The sequence below is a fragment of the Ascaphus truei genome, chromosome 14, assembly GCF_040206685.1.
Source record: "Ascaphus truei isolate aAscTru1 chromosome 14, aAscTru1.hap1, whole genome shotgun sequence".
Lineage (NCBI taxonomy): Eukaryota > Metazoa > Chordata > Amphibia > Anura > Ascaphidae > Ascaphus > Ascaphus truei.
The window spans coordinates 48934039-48953887 of record NC_134496.1 but is presented as its reverse complement, the minus strand read 5'-3'; the positions used below and the strand labels follow the sequence as shown (position 1 = coordinate 48953887).

Below are 19849 nucleotides of genomic sequence, written 5' to 3'. Positions count from 1 at the left end.
CCCTCCGGAATTGAAGGAATTTGCCCGCACCGTTGGTGTAATCCAGCCGCGGTTTCCTGGAGACGCCAGAAATGTCCACGTGTGTGTCGTAGAAAGAAGAGAGACCACCAGCCCCCACGTGGAAATTTGCCGGGAATTTTTTTTCCCCGATGGATCAATAAATGTCCAGCGCGCGCTGGGTTCCGTTCTTTCCACTTCACGCTATGGAAATGAGGTTTTTAATAACGTTTTTACGGGACGGGCATTGAAGCGGTATGGTCTTTCGTCTGTGACATTCTGAATATATTTAGCATGTTTGGTTTTCTATCTCTGGGAGACACAGACGGCGCCTTTCTGCGTGAAATACAACCCTGACGGGGGGGCAGTTTCCGTACTCCGTAGTATTTTGTTACCCTCACTCTTTGAATAGAGCGGAAGTGTTTGATTTGCTTACTGTAAATCAATACTTCCTGCTGCCTAAAATTGTAAAACAAAAAAAAAGTAAATTTGCATGTCATTACCCAGAATCCCTCGCTGCAGTGGAAGCACTGTATGCTAAGAGATAATGGGGAAGGGTAGGGCTGCAGACCTGGCTGGGACATGTGACTGTGCTCACACGTGATGTTTTTATTTCCTGTACACTGTACTGTGTACACTGTATTGTCACTTTTGCACCCACCATAACGTATATAAGATGCGGTTTAAATCTATTCCAACTTCACGTTGCAAAGCCGGGGTAACCAGTCTCACACTGAAGAGACCTAAAAGGACAACATTGTTTAATATGACAGGCATATGCTTATAGGGGTCCATGTTAAAATGGACAGGAAGTGAACGGCGACACGGTGTGCTCATTTGCATGTTATTACCCAGAATCCTTGGCTGCAGTGGAAGCAGTGCTAAGAGATAATGGGGAAGGGCAGAGCTGCCCGAGACACGTGAATGTGCTCACACGTGAGATTTCTTTATTTGATAAAGAAAGTCCAAAATCCTGGACTGATCTCTTGGGGCGTGCGTTGTATCGCGCCTGCAGCAGCTTTCCTGTCGCTCGCGACTGCAAGGAAAGGCGGGCGGGTTTAGGCGGAAGGCGGTCATCTTGGACGCGGCAGAGTCCGAGAAGGTTTTGTAACCGGCAAGTCCTCTAAATCTTTCTCCTTTTTGGTGTCTTGAAGGAAGGATTGCGCCCCGGAGACACGACGAGCACGTTCTGCGGCACGCCGAATTACATCGCTCCGGAAATCCTGCGAGGGGAAGATTATGGTAATCATTGTAGCCCGGGCAGTCTGCGGCAGTCTGCTCTCAGTGAGCTGACGTCACTGGTTAATCCCGCCCACAGGGAACATTGTGCCCTGCCTATTGTCTTAACACGGGGTGGCTAACTCATTCCTCAAGGGCTACCGACAGGCCATGTTTTAAGGATATCCCTGCTTCAGCACAGGTGGTTAAAACAGTTGTTGACTCAGCCACTCATTGAGCCACCTGTGCTGTGGGTGGGATATCTAGAAAACCTGACCTGTTGGTTGGCCTTTGAGGACTGGAGTTGGCCACGCTTGCTTTAGTGAAATGATTTGCAACTTTTTAAATGTAGAATCTTTCATTCCTGTTTTTTTTTAAATCTAATAATAATGAGCTTTAAGTGTGTCCTGCCTGTCTGTGTCCTGCCTGTCTGTGTGTCCTGCCTGTCTGTGTGTCCTGCCTGTCTTTGTGTCCTGCCTGTCTGTGTCCGTCCTGCCTGTCTGTGTCCGTCCTGCCTGTCTGTGTCCTGCCTGCCTGTCTGTGTCCTGCCTGCCTGTGTCCTGCCTGCCTCTCTGTGTCCTGCCTGCCTCTCTGTGTCCTGCCTGCCTCTCTGTGTCCTGCCTGCCTCTCTGTGTCCTGCCTGCCTCTCTGTGTCCTGCCTGCCTCTCTGTGTCCTGCCTGCCTCTCTGTGTCCTGCCTGCCTCTCTGTGTCCTGCCTGCCTCTCTGTGTCCTGCCTGCCTGTCTGTGTCCTGCCTGCCTGTCTGTGTCCTGCCTGCCTGTGTGTGTCCTGCCTGTCTGTCTGTGTCCTGCCTGCCTGCCTGTCTGTGTCCTGCCTGCCTGGCTGTCTGTGTCCTGCCTGCCTGCCTGTGTGTCCTGCCTGCCTGCCTGTGTGTCCTGCCTGCCTGTCTGTGTCCTGCCTGCCTGTGTGTGTCCTGCCTGCCTGTGTGTGTCCTGCCTGCCTGTGTGTGTCCTGCCTGCCTGTGTGTGTCCTGCCTGCCTGTCTGTGTGTCCTGCCTGTCTGTGTGTCCTGCCTGTCTGTGTGTCCTGCCTGTCTGTGATAAATAACTATAAGCCCTCAGACACGAAGATCCCAGCTGTTATTGATCCCCCCCACCCCCTGTCACTAGGCGGGCCCCCACTTTTATACAAAGACAATGAGCTGCTACATTGCATGTTTTATTTGCACCTGCAGCTCGGGGTGAGACAAACAGGTCTGCAGGTCCGTGTTTGACTTGTTTTTTTGCCTTTTCGTCTGTTTTTGAAGGTTTCAGTGTGGACTGGTGGGCTTTGGGGGTTCTGATGTTTGAGATGATGGCCGGAAGGTCGCCATTCGACATCGTCGGAAGCTCGGACAATCCTGACCAAAACACGGAGGATTTCCTCTTCCAAGGTAACATGCCAGGATGCAGTCACGTGGTTTATTTGGTGGGATTTTAATGGCGCTTGATTGGTTACCTCTGACATAAGCGTATGCAACGGGAATGCTATAGACCCCCCAACAGGTCAGGTTTTCAAAATATCCCTGCGTCAGCACAGTGGCTCAATCTGTCCCTGCTTCAGCACAGGTGGCCCAATCAGAGTCTCAGTCTCCGACTGAGCCTCTGATTGAGCCACCTGTGCTGAAGCTGAAATATCCTGAAAACCTGACCTGTTGAGGGGCCTTGAGGACTGGAGTAGAGCCCCCCTGCTCTAGCCAAGTCATTATACAGAGGGAGTGGCGCTATATACATGGTCTTGTGCACTTTACTGGATGTACCCGGCTGTGCAGCCTCAGCGCCGGGGCGTGCGCCCACGCAGTATTTTTAAAGCCGCACTCCTGGGGACCCTTTATGGATTTTTTGAAGCAGGGGGTCTCCGGAGATTAACCGCATTGATTTCACCTCTGGGGACCCTCCTGCTTCCTGAGATATTTATCCCGGAAGGGGGTGCCTGTAGCCGCTCCGGCTGGGCTAGTTTGGGCTAACATAATGGCGGCTTAAATGTCCTACGGGCCAATAGGAAGCCATGACCTTATCCCTTGCCGGCTTGCTGTTGGCCCAGGTGACACAGGGCGTTTAAACAGCAGAGAGATACCGGCACCGCCTACGGAAGTAAGTGAGGTCCGGAGACCCCCTGCTTCAAACCTATTACAAAAAACACACACACAAACCATACTGGGTCCCCAGGAGGCATGCTACTTTAACTTTTAGCCCTTCCTGTACTTTTACAAACACATATTTGTACTACAATGAGAATACTCTATAATATCCATTACTGAGAGGACTAGTTTCTTGCGATCTACAGTATGTATCACACTGTGTCTCTTGTGGAAGGAATGATACCCCTTCTCTCAATACTTTTAGGGTTACAGTCTATCAGAAGACTTTGATTACATATTGCTTAGCTACAACAAGAGTACATATAATGGTCAAACCTGAGTCCGAATAAGACGGGCACTGAAATCTTTATCTTAAACAGCTACTTTTAAAACCTAGGCAAAGAAGCGTGCATGTGTAATCTCACAATAGCGTACAACATGGGGCCTGTACTTCGTGTTCTGGCACCTAAACGGTTATTCGCTGCTCAGATTGGCATCTGTTCTGGCAGAGGGGACATACTGGAAAAATAAAAATAGACAAGACATGTTTACACCATTCAAGGGTGCAGACTCGTGGTCTCCTGTTCCTTCGCATATATCTCCTTGTTCCCATATTCTAAGAAAACAGTTAACCCAAAATATATGGTTAATCTAAAGTAAAGTATAGAGCGTTTTTCCCGAAAACACGTACATAGCCCTTAAACACCTGCCAGTTACCCACAATGCATTCCTGCAGCAAATCTAGCTTTTACCCATAAGCCAACGCTGCAGCCAAGTCTCCATTTTTATTCCACAATGTCACTTGTGTGTGTGTCTGTCCTTTTGGTTCCCGTGACTGGTATAACACGCCCATCAGAGAAGAAGACTTTATAAATGTAGTTTATTTAGAATGAACCGCGCTATTGTGACATGGAAAAGAAGCACCGGGCGGTTTGGGGCTGCTTCTCTGGCATGGTTTTATGTTTCAATGCGTGTACTTTCCTTTATGCAAAATGAAAAACATGTTTGATTTATTTTTATTTGATTTTTAATTCCTAGTCATTCTGGAAAAGCAAATCCGTATCCCAAGATCTCTCTCCGTAAAAGCAGCAAGTGTTCTAAAAAGCTTCCTGAACAAGGTGAGTGACCCGGGCATCCAAACCCTTCTCCTTCCTTCCGGTCACTACACCCGCAGCAGGGCTCCGCCAAACAATTGTCCAAAGGGACCAGATCAGGAAACCTTTAGGATTAGAAGGGCAACAAGCTTCATATAATGTCATTTTAGATGCATTTAAAAACTTAAATTAGTATATTTCAAAGTTTGCCAGCATTTATAACCTCGGCACCGTATATATTTACAGGACCGTACCTTACGAGTGAATATTAGTGTGACACGGTGCACTTTGCTAATTTCCTACTAGTTGCTTGGGCAGCTGAGTCCAAGGAGCCGCATTGAGGCCTTTCTGGCCACCCGTTGACCAGCCCTGACGTACATGCAATATGGAATAATGGTTTTGTTATAAATGTTGCTCTAGGTATTAATGAATTCTGTTGAACTCTTTAGGAGCCAAAGGATCGCCTCGGCTGTCACCCACAGACAGGGTTTGCCGATATCCAAGGCCATCCATTCTTCCGCAATGTGGACTGGGACCTGGTATGTAGGAGTCGTTTTCATGATTTGTAACTATAAATAGGACATATCTTATCATTTTATTAGTAATACTGTATTTGGAACCAATGATGTGCATGGTATTCATCAGGCTGAGAATGTGCATCAGTTCTGTATACGATAATATGCAAGGTGCAACATGCAATTCTTAATAAGAAATGTGTTGCCTTTCTTCCTGTTTTCCGGTTCCATCAGGGGGCGGATGTATCCGTGCGTGGAACACGGAAAACACGAGATCCAAGAAAGAGGTTTCAATGCCGACATCTTGCCCAAAAATGGAAACACATGTCCTGTTTACCGTATTGGCGCAAATATAGTACGGCTTCGCACATACTACCACCCTAAAGTTTTGAAACTGTTCTACATGAAAAATAAAAGGTGTTGGGCTGTACATATAATACGGGCACAGTTTTTGGAAGGACATTTTTGGGGAAAAAACATAGCACTATATTCGGGCCAATACGGTATATTGTCTTGTACATGGCTTAGAAAACTCCACCATTGCATGAAGCTGGCAGATCACGTGCATTTTAGACTAAGGCCTGGGACATAGTGAGTTTTAAGCACGCTGAGGTGGGATGAGCCGCGCTGAGCAGATGCACAAAGCCCCTGCATTTGTCATCAGCGTGGCTATAGTTTCTCCCTCCGCATGCGTGCGGAGGCTGAGAAACTTTGCTGAGACAGGCAGGTTTCAAATTTGCCGCTCGGGGAAGCTATGTGAGCGGTCACGTGACCGCTCGCATCCAATGGGAGCGAGGGACTAGCCTCGTCTCTCGCTCCGCCTCCTGGCACGCCTCCGCCCCCGCCCCGCCCCCTGACCGCGCTCACTGCCTCGTCTGCAAGGACAGGAAAAAGCACCATTTTGGAGCAGGCGAGGCAGAGCAGGAGCGCGGCTCAGCGCTGTTTGCTCCTCTATGTCCCAGGCCTAAGAGGTAGAAGGGAAAATATGAAGCACGCAGAGGCTGGCGCTGCGACATTATTTTGGGGGGGGAAAGCCATGAATGAAAGGAGTATTATATCTCTTGGTTCACAGCAGATTGGAACACTGGGTGGATAAGGCTGCGGCCAGGCAGGGAACGGGCACGCCAGCGCTCGTGCGATTCGCCCTGCTCGGCCGGGCAATTAGTGGCCGGCTAGGCGCGCGCTCGCATGGGGGCGCGGCCGCGACGTCACAGAGCTGGTTTGCCCTTATTGGGCGAACCGCTCGCGTGACACGCTTGCGAGCAGCAACATCTCATTTGCTTGCTCTAAGCGCCGAGCAGGCGCAGGCGCTTGCTCATGCTGGCCACACACATTGCCGCAGTGTGTTTCATCGCGGCCGGCATGAGCCCGCCCGCTCAGCGCCACCCTGGCCGAGGCCTAAGAGGTGCCAAGCAGCCTGGCTCCAATTTTGATGCTTCTGATTTTTTAAATGTCAAAAAATAACCCCCTCACTGCCGGAGGAGACCCGACGCATGGCGAATATGAGATGATACCGACCCTGTGATCTCTCTTAATTCCTCATTTGGTTTTCATCCTTTTAGATGGAGCAGAAACAGGTGGTCCCACCCTTTAAGCCAAACATCTGCGGTGAATTTGGCTTGGATAATTTCGACGTACAGTTTACGAACGAGCCGGTTCAGCTCACTCCCGATGATGAGTAAGTCCCACTATCCTGTGTAATGTTTGTTTCAAACAGAATAGCTGCTGACTTTTTTTTATTTTTATGGGGGGATGTTAAAAATGTGTTCTGGAGAATTCATTATTGTAAGGTGCCTACCCTGCCCTTTAGCTAGATGTAGGGTGTTGGGCAGTATTAAGCTGAAGTTCAGCCCTGTTCCAGCTTGATTTCCATGCCCTCCTTCCTAACGGGCTAACAGTGTGAATGAGAGGGCAGGGTAGGGGTTAAGGCAGGGGTGTTCAACTCCAGTCTTCAAGCCCCCCAACAGGTCAGCTTTTCAGGCTATCCCTGCTTCAGCACAGGTGGATCCATCAGGGGCTCAGTCAAAGACTTTGAATATGGCTCTGTTTTTTTTTTTTTTTTGCACTGGTTTTGCAGCCAGGAGAATTTATTAGCAACTAGATCCCATTGCAGATGGAGACGCTGACTGTCTGCCCGCTTTGTAGCAATTCTATTTAAAGCTGCAGACCAAGCAATATCCTACGTGCGTGTTGTTTTTTTTTTTTGTTTTTTTTATAAACCGTTCTGTTCTATGAGAAAATACTTGTAGCATCTTTTTTTTTTTTTAATTAACTCTGAATAACATTTTTAATGTATTATAATGTAACAAGAATTTTTTTTTTCCATAACAACCATTTACAAAGTCCCTTCCTCTTCTGAAACAGGCTCTGGCACACCCCTTTTTGAGCCCTGCCCTCTCTAGCAGTGCACCAATTGTATCTAGTGACTGCCTGGTCACATGATCTTCCCCACAGAACTTTGCATCTTTGGTCCTCTTCTTCTGCACTGAACCCCCCGAGCCGAATCTTTGCCAATCGATCAGCAGCTTGGCTAATTACTTATCATTGTGTGGATTGTATTGAAGCGAATATTAAAGGAAGGGGAAAAACCGCTGCTTTAAAACTTTATAAGATGAGGGATTTAACCAAAGCACACAATACTCCTTACACTGCTCCACACAAGTAATTGTCACAATTAATTAATTAAAGGGAAACAAAAAGTGGGCTACATAGTTCTCGTTTGTTCTTGCGAAAATGCCACATCGGTAGTGTGATTACTGAGCCTTTTAACACCGTGCGTTCTGTTTTTGTTCTAACAGCGATGTCGTGAGGAAGATTGACCAGTCTGAATTCGAAGGCTTTGAATATATAAACCCGCTGCTGATGTCTGCAGAAGAATGTGTATGAATTGGATGGCGCATTTTCTAGACGCATTTGACCTAATAAGCGACTCGGCCTTTTTTCTTTTTCTTTGCATGGGCACAACTGCTTGAATACCACCCAGGAAAACGCAAAGCCGCGACGCTGTTTGCTATTGTATGTCAGCTGTTTAAGCCTCTTGAGTCGCTGCAATGTGATTGGTTAATGTCGTGACATTAAGAATCTGACGGTTTTCTTGGTGTTTTCGGACTACGCGTGCCTGGGTTCCCCGGACCCGTTCTGGCCCAGAAACTGGACTTGTTCATTTATTTTTATTTTATTTGTTTCTCGCCTTCTTTAAGAGTGTGTTTAAAACCTTGCAGCTGCATCTCACTGCTTCACTTTATTGGTCCACGGGGATGGTTTCTGAGATGATGGAATATTGGAGCAGCACCGTGATCTTTGGGCCTCTTTGGGAAAGTGATTATACCACGATACAGGAGTTGGGAACTGTGCTTTTTTTTTGTTTTTTTAGTACGATGCTAAAAAAAACAAAAACAACCACAACCTCCATATGTACCCCCCAAGACTTCTATAGGCGTTGTGTGTTATTTGATGAACAAGGTAGAAGTTAAACAATTGTGGCTTTTTATCCACCAGTAAGATGGTCCTGTAGGCACGAACTTTGTGACTGCCCTGTAGCTGGACTCACAATATGTCGGTATAGTCTGTCAGGGGTGCTCAACTCCAGTCCTATCCTGAAAACCTGTCCTGTTGGTGCGGGGGGGAAGGGAGGGGGGGGGACTTGAGGGCTGGAGTTGAGCAACGCCTGGTTTACAGTAAGTACCCGGAGGAATCTTTTCTGCCCGGGTGGTCCGTGGCTGAGCCAAGCGCGCACAGCAGAGGTCGGACGCCGGCACTGAGCTACCCATAGAACAGGTGGGAGGGTGCCTTTAAGTCTTAAAGCACTGCCAGACGTCTGAAGCAGGGGATCGCCTTAACCCTTTCTCAGCCAGAGGGGCCCACAACATAATGCTAATGTGTTTATAGAGATAGGCTAAGCAGCTCACCACTGCAAAATGGGCTAAGCGTGTAACTGCAGCATATTTGTGGCTTGTCCCATTTTGCAGCACATGGCTTCTTTTCTTGTCATCTTTACAGCGACCGACCGTGAAAATATCCTTTCTAATACAATGTTTATTTAAGGATTTATGTTGCTTGAGAGGAGTCATTCCTGATTCATATTAAACCGGTTTGGTGCTTTATTAAAATGTCAACAGCAGATTATACCTATTGGGGGGGAAACCCAGGACATGTATCCTCCCCTGAGGCTCGATTTGGAGACACGAGACTAGATCCCACTCGCCCCTTTCACTGCCACATAGTTATGGACACGGGAACTTCGAGCTACAAGAAGAGTAACGGTCACGCATGCGCAGGAAATAATTTTTAACACTACATTCCATTTAGAGTGCGCGTTCCAAACCAGCTGGCGTGAAATCTAAATCGATTTGCCGGAAAAGGGACACTCTTGTGTCCGCTGAAATTGTCCTTATTTAGCTCACAAATAATCCATGGAATATAAACACTGCGTCCCCCAAAAATAATAACTGAGACCGAAAATGGTTCTGGGCGTTCAGACTGAAACAAAAAAACAATTCTGTATTTATTGGGTTAACTCTTTCGTTGCCAGAGTGGCCTGCGACGTGGGTTGACTCGCTGTGACGCGTGTTGAATGCCACACTGGCAGTGAAGACTTTTGGTGTTTAATACCATGATACGCTGGTGCCAAATTGCTGGAAATGATCCCTTTTCACACCACATGCAGAAGTCTGTCCGAATTGAGCGGTTTACTCGTGACCGGGGCGTACTCGCTCCTTGAAGAATCTGGGACTTCTAATAGCGGTGTTTTTAATAAAGCAGCCCCCCTTTTTTTTTTTTTTTTTAAAGCCGGGTTCAATTTGTGACCTTGCAGAAATCGATAGCTGAATATGTACCGCACTCAAGGTTAAGGGCCAGTGTTTTCCATGAAAGAACGGCCACTTCCACTCCTCGTCACAGTCCAGAAACTGCGCCAAACGCTCTGTAAACGCTGGTATGAACCAATGCAGGTAAAGGCACTTTCTAACGCAGGGACGGGCAACTCCTGTCCTCAAGAGCCCCAACAGGTCAGGTTTTCGGGATATCACTGCTTCAGCACAGGTGGTTCAATCAGTCCTTGCTTCAGCACAGGTGGCTCAGTCAGAGACTGACTGAAGCAGGGATATCCTGAAAACCTGACCTGTTGGTGGCCTTTGAGGATTGAAGTTGCCCAGCCCTGTTCTATCAGCTATTACTGATGTTTTACTCTCTGAAGAATATAGTACTGATTATGGGTGGTAGGTTACAAATATAATATTAAACATAGTGGATTTGACTGTCTGCATGTAAATCTACTTTTTAAACCCTCTTTTTTTTTTTTTTTTTTGTAAGGGAAATTTGTGGGTTGACCAATCCCCGGGTAAATCCCGCATGCTTCCGCTGCACCGCACGTTGCTTTTCAGGGGACTGGTGGGGGAGGAAATACTTTCCCCATCAGACATGAGCGGCTGCGTTTTAATCCGCCGGCTTTCTAGCTGAAGTGTTGAGGAGTTTCCCTAAATAGTCCTCCAGCTCCTTGAACTCCAGCCGACTGCATCGATAGAACATTATGAAAAACGATGAAGTCCATCTATTTACTGCATTATATGCACTTGTAATCGGCTCCTTATACCACTTTGACCCGACGTTTACGCATTGGTATGAACAAGACTTCGTGAGCGAGTTCAAAGGTTAACAGTTGGCAGGCAAGAACTCGTGTAGCTGGTGGTCTACTTGATTTGCAGTGTTTAAGGCACCAATGCAGTGTGGTTACCATATGCCAAGTGCTCTAGGGACTAGTGTGTAACTAAAGCACTAAAATAAACATTGCATGAGTGGGTTGGGGTAACTTTTTAGTTTGGGGGTGGGGGGGGGATGCCATTAACCCCTTGTTCATTCAGTCTCCTGTGATAGTTGAAATCATGGATTTGAATCAAGAACTACTGTAGTTGCGGTGTAGTCTCGTTAAGCTTGATAATGAATGTTAATATGAAAGCCAATCTCGTAATGCTTCTGATCTGAAAACATGAAGTTACTCAGATTTTGTTTTGTTGTTTTTTTTTTTTAATCATTGTAATTAGCCATTTACAGACAAACTCATACCTGTCATGTTTTATGTTAAAAGTATTGATTTAGGAAATCCCGTTTGTCTAAATTAGAGGGTTTAAACACTTTGTGTTGCAGGCACCTTTTTGGCAGCGAAACGGTTAATGTGATGCAAACGCTCTTTTAACACATTCCAGAGGGGGGGGGGGGGAAACGCATGCGCACAGGATGGGCAAAGAATATGAAATATTAAGGGAATCATTTCTTACCTGAATGGGGTAGAAAGCTGAGGAGTAACTCAACAGCGTAACCCAATGCACCTTCATTGGGGCATTGAAAACCTCTCTGAGCCCTCACACCCCGCCATTCTCTACCACATGGGCGGCAAACTCCAGTCCCCATGTGCCACCAACAGGTCAGGTCTTCAGGATATCCCTGCTTCAGCACAGGTGGCTCAATCAGTGGCTCAGATTGAGCCACCTGTGCTGAAGCAGGGATATCCTGAAGACCTGTTGGTGGCCCTTGAGGACTGGAGTTGCCCGCCTCTGCTCTACCAGGAAACACCAAATTAAGGCCTAGGCGGCCATTTTTAAAGTTCTTTCCCCTACGTTAATGGACATGTTGCCGGTCTTTTCAGTCTGCAGTTGTATCTGTGTTTTATCCTTACATTTTAAGTGTCTCTATCTTCAGCTGTTTCTTTTATTTTACGATGTATAATTTTTGTGGGTTAATACGTTTTTATATGCATTTTTATACTGATGTTTTATTGCACAAAATGTTTTTTTTTTTTGTACAACTATTGAAATCCCTATCTATTTTTTTTTTTTTTTCTTTTTGTCTTTTCCTTAATCTGAATTTGAGGCTGTCTTAAATATTTAAAGCCGCAGTTTCGGATAAAGGGTCCCGCCTGAATTTTTATTTTTTTGACATGTTGCAGAATCGAACCAATATTAAAGGGATGGATAACGTGGAAACCTTCTTTTTTTTTTTTATTCCAACACATTATCTTGTTAATATGTTACAGCTACTGACGCCTGTTCTGTGTTCGCCATTTCCTGTTATTTAAAAGTTGTGAATGGGAGGCCTGCAACTGCACGGTCAGAATTTTGAGGCAGACCCCCTGCTGCGCAGATTGCTGTTTAAGTTATAGTTTCTTTAGGAATGCTGCGAGAAGTTGGTGGAGATGCTCGGGCATGGTTCTTTACATGTTCATTTTCTGGATGGGGGGAGCGATTTCCAGCGCTTGAGTGCGCCTTTAAGTGGGAGCAAGGCTACATTAGCACAGAGATGGTGTACTGTCCGTAGCAAATTGTTATTATTGCGTGCGCAAGAACTATGCTCGGCGGTAATGTTTAGGTCAGGGGTGGCCAACTCAAGGGCCATCAACAGGTCGGGTTTTCAGGATATCCCTGCTTCAGCACAGGTGGCTCAGTCAAAGACAGCCACTGATTAAGCCACCTGTGCTGAAGCAAGGATAGCCTTAAAACCTGACCTGTTGGTGGCCCTTGAGGACTGCAGTTAGCACTGTTACGTTGCCTGCATGTAGAGGGAAAGGTATGACCGTCACATGTACTTGCTAATATTTTTCCTTTTAATAAATCCTGTTTATACAAACTGTGCATGTGGTTTTTTGTGTGTGTGTGTGTGTGTGTGTGTGTGTGTGTGTGTCCTTTAAAATACCAGTTTCAAGAATAGAACTCGATTCTGTCCCATATTTACGAAGCGGTGCAAGACGACCTGTTATGTGAGATGAATGCCTCCATTCCTACGCTCCTGTTTATCACTCATTGTGAATGAATACTAAACAATATTAATATCATTCTTTAGTCCTTTTTAACAGAAAGTGAATATTTAATAGGATTTTGTCCGTGTTTGGAAGAGCAGTCTGTGAAATACAATATGCCGTAACTGGAAATCATGAAGGGGTCATTTCTATATACTCAGAGCTTTTTTTTGGCCAAAAATGCCCACTGGAGTTGATGGAGATTTTCGTATGTGAACAGTAAGATTGTTGCCTAATTTTACCTCCGTTTTAACTTGTGTTGAATTAATGCACAATCTTTCGGAGGATAGACATGCAAGGAAAAAAAATATGGGGGGGCAATATTAATTAGAATTGAAGGAATCTAGGCCTTCGATGTTTAACTTTACGCTTCCCCACCTGGATTGGTGCACCCATCTCCGCCAAAACCTAATTGTACCATGCCAAAAACTGGCAGATTCTTTATTACACTGCATCTCATTTTCAAAGTTCAGTCTTCCGTAGGACCGTACTTGGCATAGGTTTTCTTGGGTACAAGGTGTTAACACCTGGATACAAGAAGAAGAAAAAATACGTTCAAATATATGGCACAACTTTCTGGTTAAACCTACGCAGTTTAAACTGACATTTTCGCTATCTTGAGCTTCATGCATAAACCTCAAATATTACGGGATTCTGTGCTCGCTCAGCTGAGGTCCTTGAGCCAGTTCTGCATCTCCGGAAAGGAGACAAAAGAACAAAAGAAGGCACATCGCCGAGTCTCTCTGTTGATGAGTTGAAGCACAGAGTTCATGAAGATGGATACTCCACCTTTTAGAGTGTTGATTAAAAGCATATGAGTATTCATGATTCCTCTGCAGGTTATGGTTCAGTGGGTATTTTCTCCCTGGATAAAATGCCCCCAGGTTTATCAGTGAAGGCTAAGCAAGTAAACAAAAAAAAAGTTGATACTTTTAATGTGAACAAAAAGACAAACTAAAAAAAACAACAACAACAAAAACTGGTGAACAGAAGGGATACCCCTAAAAGGAATAAACTGCTTCTTGTAGCAGGGAGACACTAAAATGTCTGGGAAGGGGTGGGGGGGATAATCCAGATGGGGCTCGCTGCGAGTGTGCGTGGAGCAGTCCCTTGCTCATCCTCGACTGATGGCGTTACTACTGCAGCGCCGTTGATCAATTCCCACTTCTGCCCTTCTCCAATCACCCCACGCGTTTTGAAATACTAAGTGGGTCACTTAGGGGTATTGACTGAAATAATGGCCGTTATTTCGTCAACAACTTAAAACTAGGTGATAGATCCTATGTTTTTTTTTTTTTTTCTTTTTTCCATCAGCAAAAAAGACCGGCCAAGAATAGATACTTTCAAATAATTACTGAATGGCCATCTTGTAAATGTTTGTAACCATGGTAACGTAAAGATTGTATGCGTTTTATCCCCACATCTCTATCTAATACCCTTCCCTAACGGGGTCTCGGAGAGGGAGGGGACGTGAGTACATGTGAGGACTTTATCATTGGAGGTGGGTCAAACGATATGGACAGTCGCCTTAACCCCATGCCGAGTCCCTATTGTAAAGAAGTAGTTGTTTCTAAGAGTGGGGACACAGCCGAGGTGAGCCAAAAATCAAACGCCATTTCCCAGCATTGGTGGATCACCGTTCCTTGAAGTTATGCTTCTTCTAGGGGAGGCCAACTCCAGTCCTTAAGGGCCACCAACAGGTCAGGTTTTCAGGATATCCCAGCTTCAGCCCAGGTGGCTCAATCAGTGGCTCAGTTTTTGTCTGAACCACTGATTGAGCCACCTGTGCTGAAGCAGGGATATCCTGAAAACCTGAGCTGAAGCAGGGATATTATTATTATTGATATCCTGAAAGTCTGACCTGTTGGTGGCCATTAAGCACTGGAGTTGGCTATCCTTATTCTAGGGACTATGAGCGTTGGGGCACTGGAAATATAGAGATACTCACTGTCACTCTACACTTTTTTTTTGTGTGCGGTTTCTGGATAAATGTAAAAATGCTCTGGGTAGCTTTTATTTATTACAGTGCATTGAAATATTACAAGCCTGCAAGGGGGGGAAACAAATCAATATCCCTGAGCCATATAACAATATATTGTGAACTTGATGGAGTCCCCCGTACGCCAGAATGGAGCACTGAGGCAAAGGCACTGGTAGGCCTGTCTTGATTGATGAAATACGGCATTAGTAATTGCTTTCCCTCAGCCCATGCATGACTACTTTTTATGACAACTAGGAGACGACATCGGGCTTCGCGAAGGGATTAATGATGAAAGACATGCATCAGTAGCTTGAGTTATTTTATAGGCAAGATAAAAGCAAATATGAAGGAAAAACTCCCTTTTCTTAGGACTATTGTGTACAACATGTAATAGAAACATTAAGGGTTTGCTCTCTTCTACTTCATAACCTGACATGAAAAGGAGAGAGGACTAGCACAGTCTTTCCCATCCCCTGCCCATTTGCGTGACCCTCCTAATTAACTGTCCATATTTCTGGAATCTTAATGACACCCTAGTTCAAGGGTCTGCCAACTTTGATTAAATACAATGTCATGGGATGTTTATGCCTTGTTGGGGTCACTGGCTATTCATACAGCCTTCCGCTATGTAAAGAAAGTGCAGGACACTACATCAAAATAGATACTCTGCACAATTAACGTGATGTTTTGCACAGAAGTGCGTGTGCGTGCATGTGTGCGTGTTACAGAACAGATGGTCCTGAGCCGTTAAGGGAGGGGAGAGCCAGCGACGGGCTGTCCCTAAGCTATGTGGAGGTTGCCCCGCCATACAGAGAATGCCCATGGCTCCTGATTAGTGGAGATGGATTCTGTGTTTTACAATTATCAGGGCTGTTTGAGGATGTTTCTTGGAAAGATGTGATTCATCATAATCTCCAGGTGCTAACTGGTAAAAAAGATATGGAGTATTCCTTCTAAGAAGCGAGGTGCTGGAGTGGTCTGACGTTACGTTAACTTAAATAATATTCTCATATATATATATATATATACATACAGTGTTCGACAAACCTATACATTTGCACGCCCCGGGCGAGTGGATTTAACATCGTGGCGAGCTCCTATTGGCCCAAGCAGCACACGTTTGGTACTAGGCGGCGAGTAGATTTTTTTGTGATTTGTCGACCACTGTGTGTGTATATATATATATATATATATATATATATATATATATATATATATATATATATATATATATATATACTAGCTGAGAGACCCGGCGTTGCCCGGGATGTAATTTTGGGGGGGCGGACAACAGGGTTGGGCTTCCCCCGGGTGACTGGGTGACTGACTGAATGGGTGGGTGACTGGGTGGGTGACTGAGTGGGTGGGTGACTGAATAGGTGGGTGACTGAATGGGTGGGTGACTGACTGAATGGGTGGGTGACTGAGTGGGTGGGTGACTGAATGGGTGGGTGACTGAGTGGGTGGGTGACTGAGTGAGTGAGTGGGTGGGTGACTGAGTGGGTGGGTGGGTGACTGAGTGAGTGGGTGGGTGACTGAGTGAGTGGGTGGGTGACTGGGTGAAAGTGACTGGGTGGGTGTGTGGGTGACTGGGTGGGTGGGTGTGTGGGTAACTGAGTGAGTGGGTGGGTGACTGAGTGGGTGACTGGGTGAAAGTGGGTGACTGGGTGGGTGTGTGGGTGACTGGGTGACAGTGCGTGGGTGGGAGACGGTGGGTGACTTACCTTGACCCCGTGACATCTGGCTGGGGCAGGAGGTGAGTTCGGGAAGCTGGCGGGGGGGGCAAGAGTGGCATTTGGCCCGCGCCGCGCTTCCCCTCTGTCCGGGAGCCGGCGCACATGAGGGGGAGGCCCGCACCGCGCTTCCCCTCCATCTGGGAGCCGGCGCACGTGAGGGGGAGTGCAGGAGGCCCAGGCCGCGCCGCGCTTCCCCTCCGTTCCTTGTTGTGAGCGAGGGGGGAGGAGCCTGGAGTTTGCTGCTGAGCAGGAGGGCCGCGCTTCCCCTCTCCGGGAGCGGCGCACGGTGAGGGTGATGGTGCGGCTGGGGATGTTGCGGAGCGTGGGGATTTGGGTGAGGTGGGGAGGGGGGAGAGAGTGAGGGGCACCGGGAGAGGAGGGGCACCAGGAGAGGGGGGGGGTGTGTGGAAGGTGAGCTGCGGTCCAACTGACGGGGGAGAGTGAGGCCAAGCAACAGTGTGTGTGTGTGTGTGTGTGTGTGTGTGTGTGTCGGTCGTCACTCCGCCTCAGGCCAATGAGAGGTGTGGGGGCGGGCGGCCCAAGGGACCAATGAGATTTCCCCTAGGGACACAGGAAGCTGCAGACAGGCATACAGTGCTTTCACAAATATATAATAAGATATATATATATATAATGTGTTACCAGGAAGTATTACAGTGAGAGTTACCGCTCGTTTTCATGTATGTCCTGGGCATAGAGTTATGATGACAGATACATGGTTACATGTTTGGCCTCCTTGTATTACACCAGCGTGGACACTTTTTGTCACCTAGTATAATGTCGGCAATAGACACAAACCGGGTGAAATCTGCCAATTTTCTTAAAAATAGCAAAAATATGGAACCTTTTGCAAAAAAATAAATAAATATTCAGCAAGCATTTAAGAAGCAATCCAGGCAGCTTAATTTTTTTTAACTGTTTTTGTTTTAATACATGCTGCATTTGATTGATTACCTTTATTGAAAACTTATTACTTAACCTGATTATTGATTTGGTTCTCCTGTGATCAATCAGCAAAATCCTGTTTCACAGGGTTGACTAAATGGCTGCCTTTCATTTTCAAACCAATGCTGTGTAACTCAGCAGCTACTATGTATTCTTGTACTACTAAGGTAACATTATCTATTGTTAAACCTGCTATAGAAATCAAAGGACCCTCAATATTAAAACTCATTAAAAATGGCATTAAGTGTTCCGTTTTAAAATATATATTTTTTGATGATCTAAAACTACAGAACTGCTTTTATTTAAAAAAAAAAAAAAAAAACACATAGGGATTTGTTAAAGGAGCAATTTAAGCAATATCCTAACAAAAATAAGCGTGGTACATGACATTTGGTGTTTAATATGTTGCAGTTAGGTTTTTATTTAACAGATTCTGATTATTGATTTTTTTAAGTTTCTAAAAATACACCATCCTATAATACGCGGCTAACATCCACAGTGAGGCTTTGTGGCTCACGCTTTCAAATCTCTGCGCGGTATCTTGCATTATAAGACAACTATTAAAAATGTGATGGGAGTTGTTCTCTGGCTGTGTATTTATTGCAGAAATCAATGTGTTGCTTTGAATCTTAGTGAGGGAGAAAGGCACCGGATCGGGTGCTGTGTGATTATAGAGCAAATAAACGAACTATACAGGGAGCAGATTATTATTATTTTGTAACATTTAGCATGTTAATAGATGATTAAACGGAGGAATAAGGCATCACTTCAATGTATTTGACTGCCAAACATACGCTGGAAATATAACAAACATGACAAATTAGGACCTGTTTTCTTACTGCGGGGGTTAGCAACTCTAGTCTTCAATGGCCACCAACAGGTCAGGTTTGCAGGATATCCCTGCGTACAGGTGGCTCAATCAGTTGCTCTTGGATTGAGCCACCTGTGCTGAAGCAGGGATATGCCTAATACCTGACCTGTTGGTGGCCTTTGAGGGCTGGCGTTACCCACCCCTGGGTTAGGGGGAGGTTGCGTTTACAGGCACTTTCCCAATAATACGCACTTGCCGTGGCCTCCAGCTGCCAATCCCTGAGCTGGGCCACGTGACCGTCTCCTCTACCGATTTGGAGCAGTATATTGTGTTTTCCATTGTCACTTATTTAGCACTATTTTGCACATAACGGCGTGGTACATCCAGAGACGACTGTGTGTGATCGAATAGATCTGCTCCTGTCCTCTCGCTGTTCCCTTTGTTTCCCGTCCCCATTGTGCATTTCCATCTGTTCCCTGCAGGCCCCAGTGGGGGGTTTAATAGCAGACCCTTCAACATTTGCATTATGAAAATGGTTACACTTTATATTCCCCGTCAGTGCGGGATAGAGGAACTTCCAAGCAAGTGACACCTCCTAAGGAGACTCTGTAACACGTCATTTACTATATGCAGAGATCCTATTACCAATAACGGGGATTTGGGGATTTATATATCATATACAGTAATATCATATAACCACACGCAGCACTTATTATCTGAGATCTGACTCCAAAAGACTGTTCATGGTCCCAAGGTTCAACAAAGTATCCGGCCGCTTCTCCTTCTCTTACCGTGCACCCCAAAACTGGACCAGTCTACCGGAGACTCTTACAGCCACCCCCAGTATAAGTTATTTCAAAACTAAAGCTGTCTCACATTCTAATCTGGTCTGTAACTGTTACATACGCCTATAATATATATGATCTCTTATTGTGCATGCAATGTCTTGTATATAATGTATACCCTGCTCACTTATGTAACTGTAATTGTAACCATGTATTATTTGTTATCATAACTCTGTGCCCAGGACACACTTGAAAACGAGAGGTAACTCTCAATGTATTACTTCCCGGTAACACATTTAATAAATAAATATTATTATTATATTGTATTTGTATGGCACCAACTTATTCCGCCGCGCAGGACAATGAGAGAGAGAGGTTATTAACACATATGTTAAAACAGACAATAGGAAGGTGGTCTCTACCCCAAGGAGCTTACAATCTATTGAGTGTATATATCTAGAAGTGGTCATAATCACCCATACCTTGCTAATCATTAGCCGAGAAGTTAATCATCTCCCAGATGCCATAATTAGCCGAAGAGGTGCAAAGATCACAGCTTAATGTAATAGGTACAAGGCATAATGGTGAATCAGCTGTCTCCTTCTCTGCTCTGTCTTTGTGAGCATTCACTTAAACACATAACAACTGGACCAGGGAACCCAAAGTGTGGGTTTTTTTTGTAGGAGTACTGTAATGCTAATACCATGGCTGCCATCTTTAATGAAATCCGCACAAAAGGAATACTGACTGAATGTCCTCTTCTCCTTCACATTCTCCATACTCTTGGTATTCGGAACAAAGCTCTATCCTGGATCTCATCCTACCTCTCCCATCGTACTTTCAGTGTCTCTTCTGCTAACACCTCTTCCTCCTCTATTGATCTCTCTGTGGGGGTACCCCAGG

At 45.8% G+C, this 19849-nt stretch overlaps 1 protein-coding gene across 1 annotated transcript in view; it reads left to right on the top strand.

The window, feature by feature from the left end:
• PRKCI (protein kinase C iota) overlaps positions 1 to 12519 on the top strand; it is a 54778-nt gene extending 42259 nt beyond the window's left edge. The window contains exons 13-18 of the mRNA XM_075570829.1: positions 1152 to 1239; positions 2481 to 2606; positions 4332 to 4411; positions 4837 to 4926; positions 6465 to 6580; positions 7701 to 12519. Of these exons, the coding sequence (XP_075426944.1) occupies positions 1152 to 1239; positions 2481 to 2606; positions 4332 to 4411; positions 4837 to 4926; positions 6465 to 6580; positions 7701 to 7788 (588 nt within the window). The 3' untranslated portion in view covers positions 7789 to 12519. The remainder of the gene's footprint in view (positions 1 to 1151; positions 1240 to 2480; positions 2607 to 4331; positions 4412 to 4836; positions 4927 to 6464; positions 6581 to 7700) is intronic.
• The last annotated feature ends 7330 nt before the right edge of the window (positions 12520 to 19849 follow it).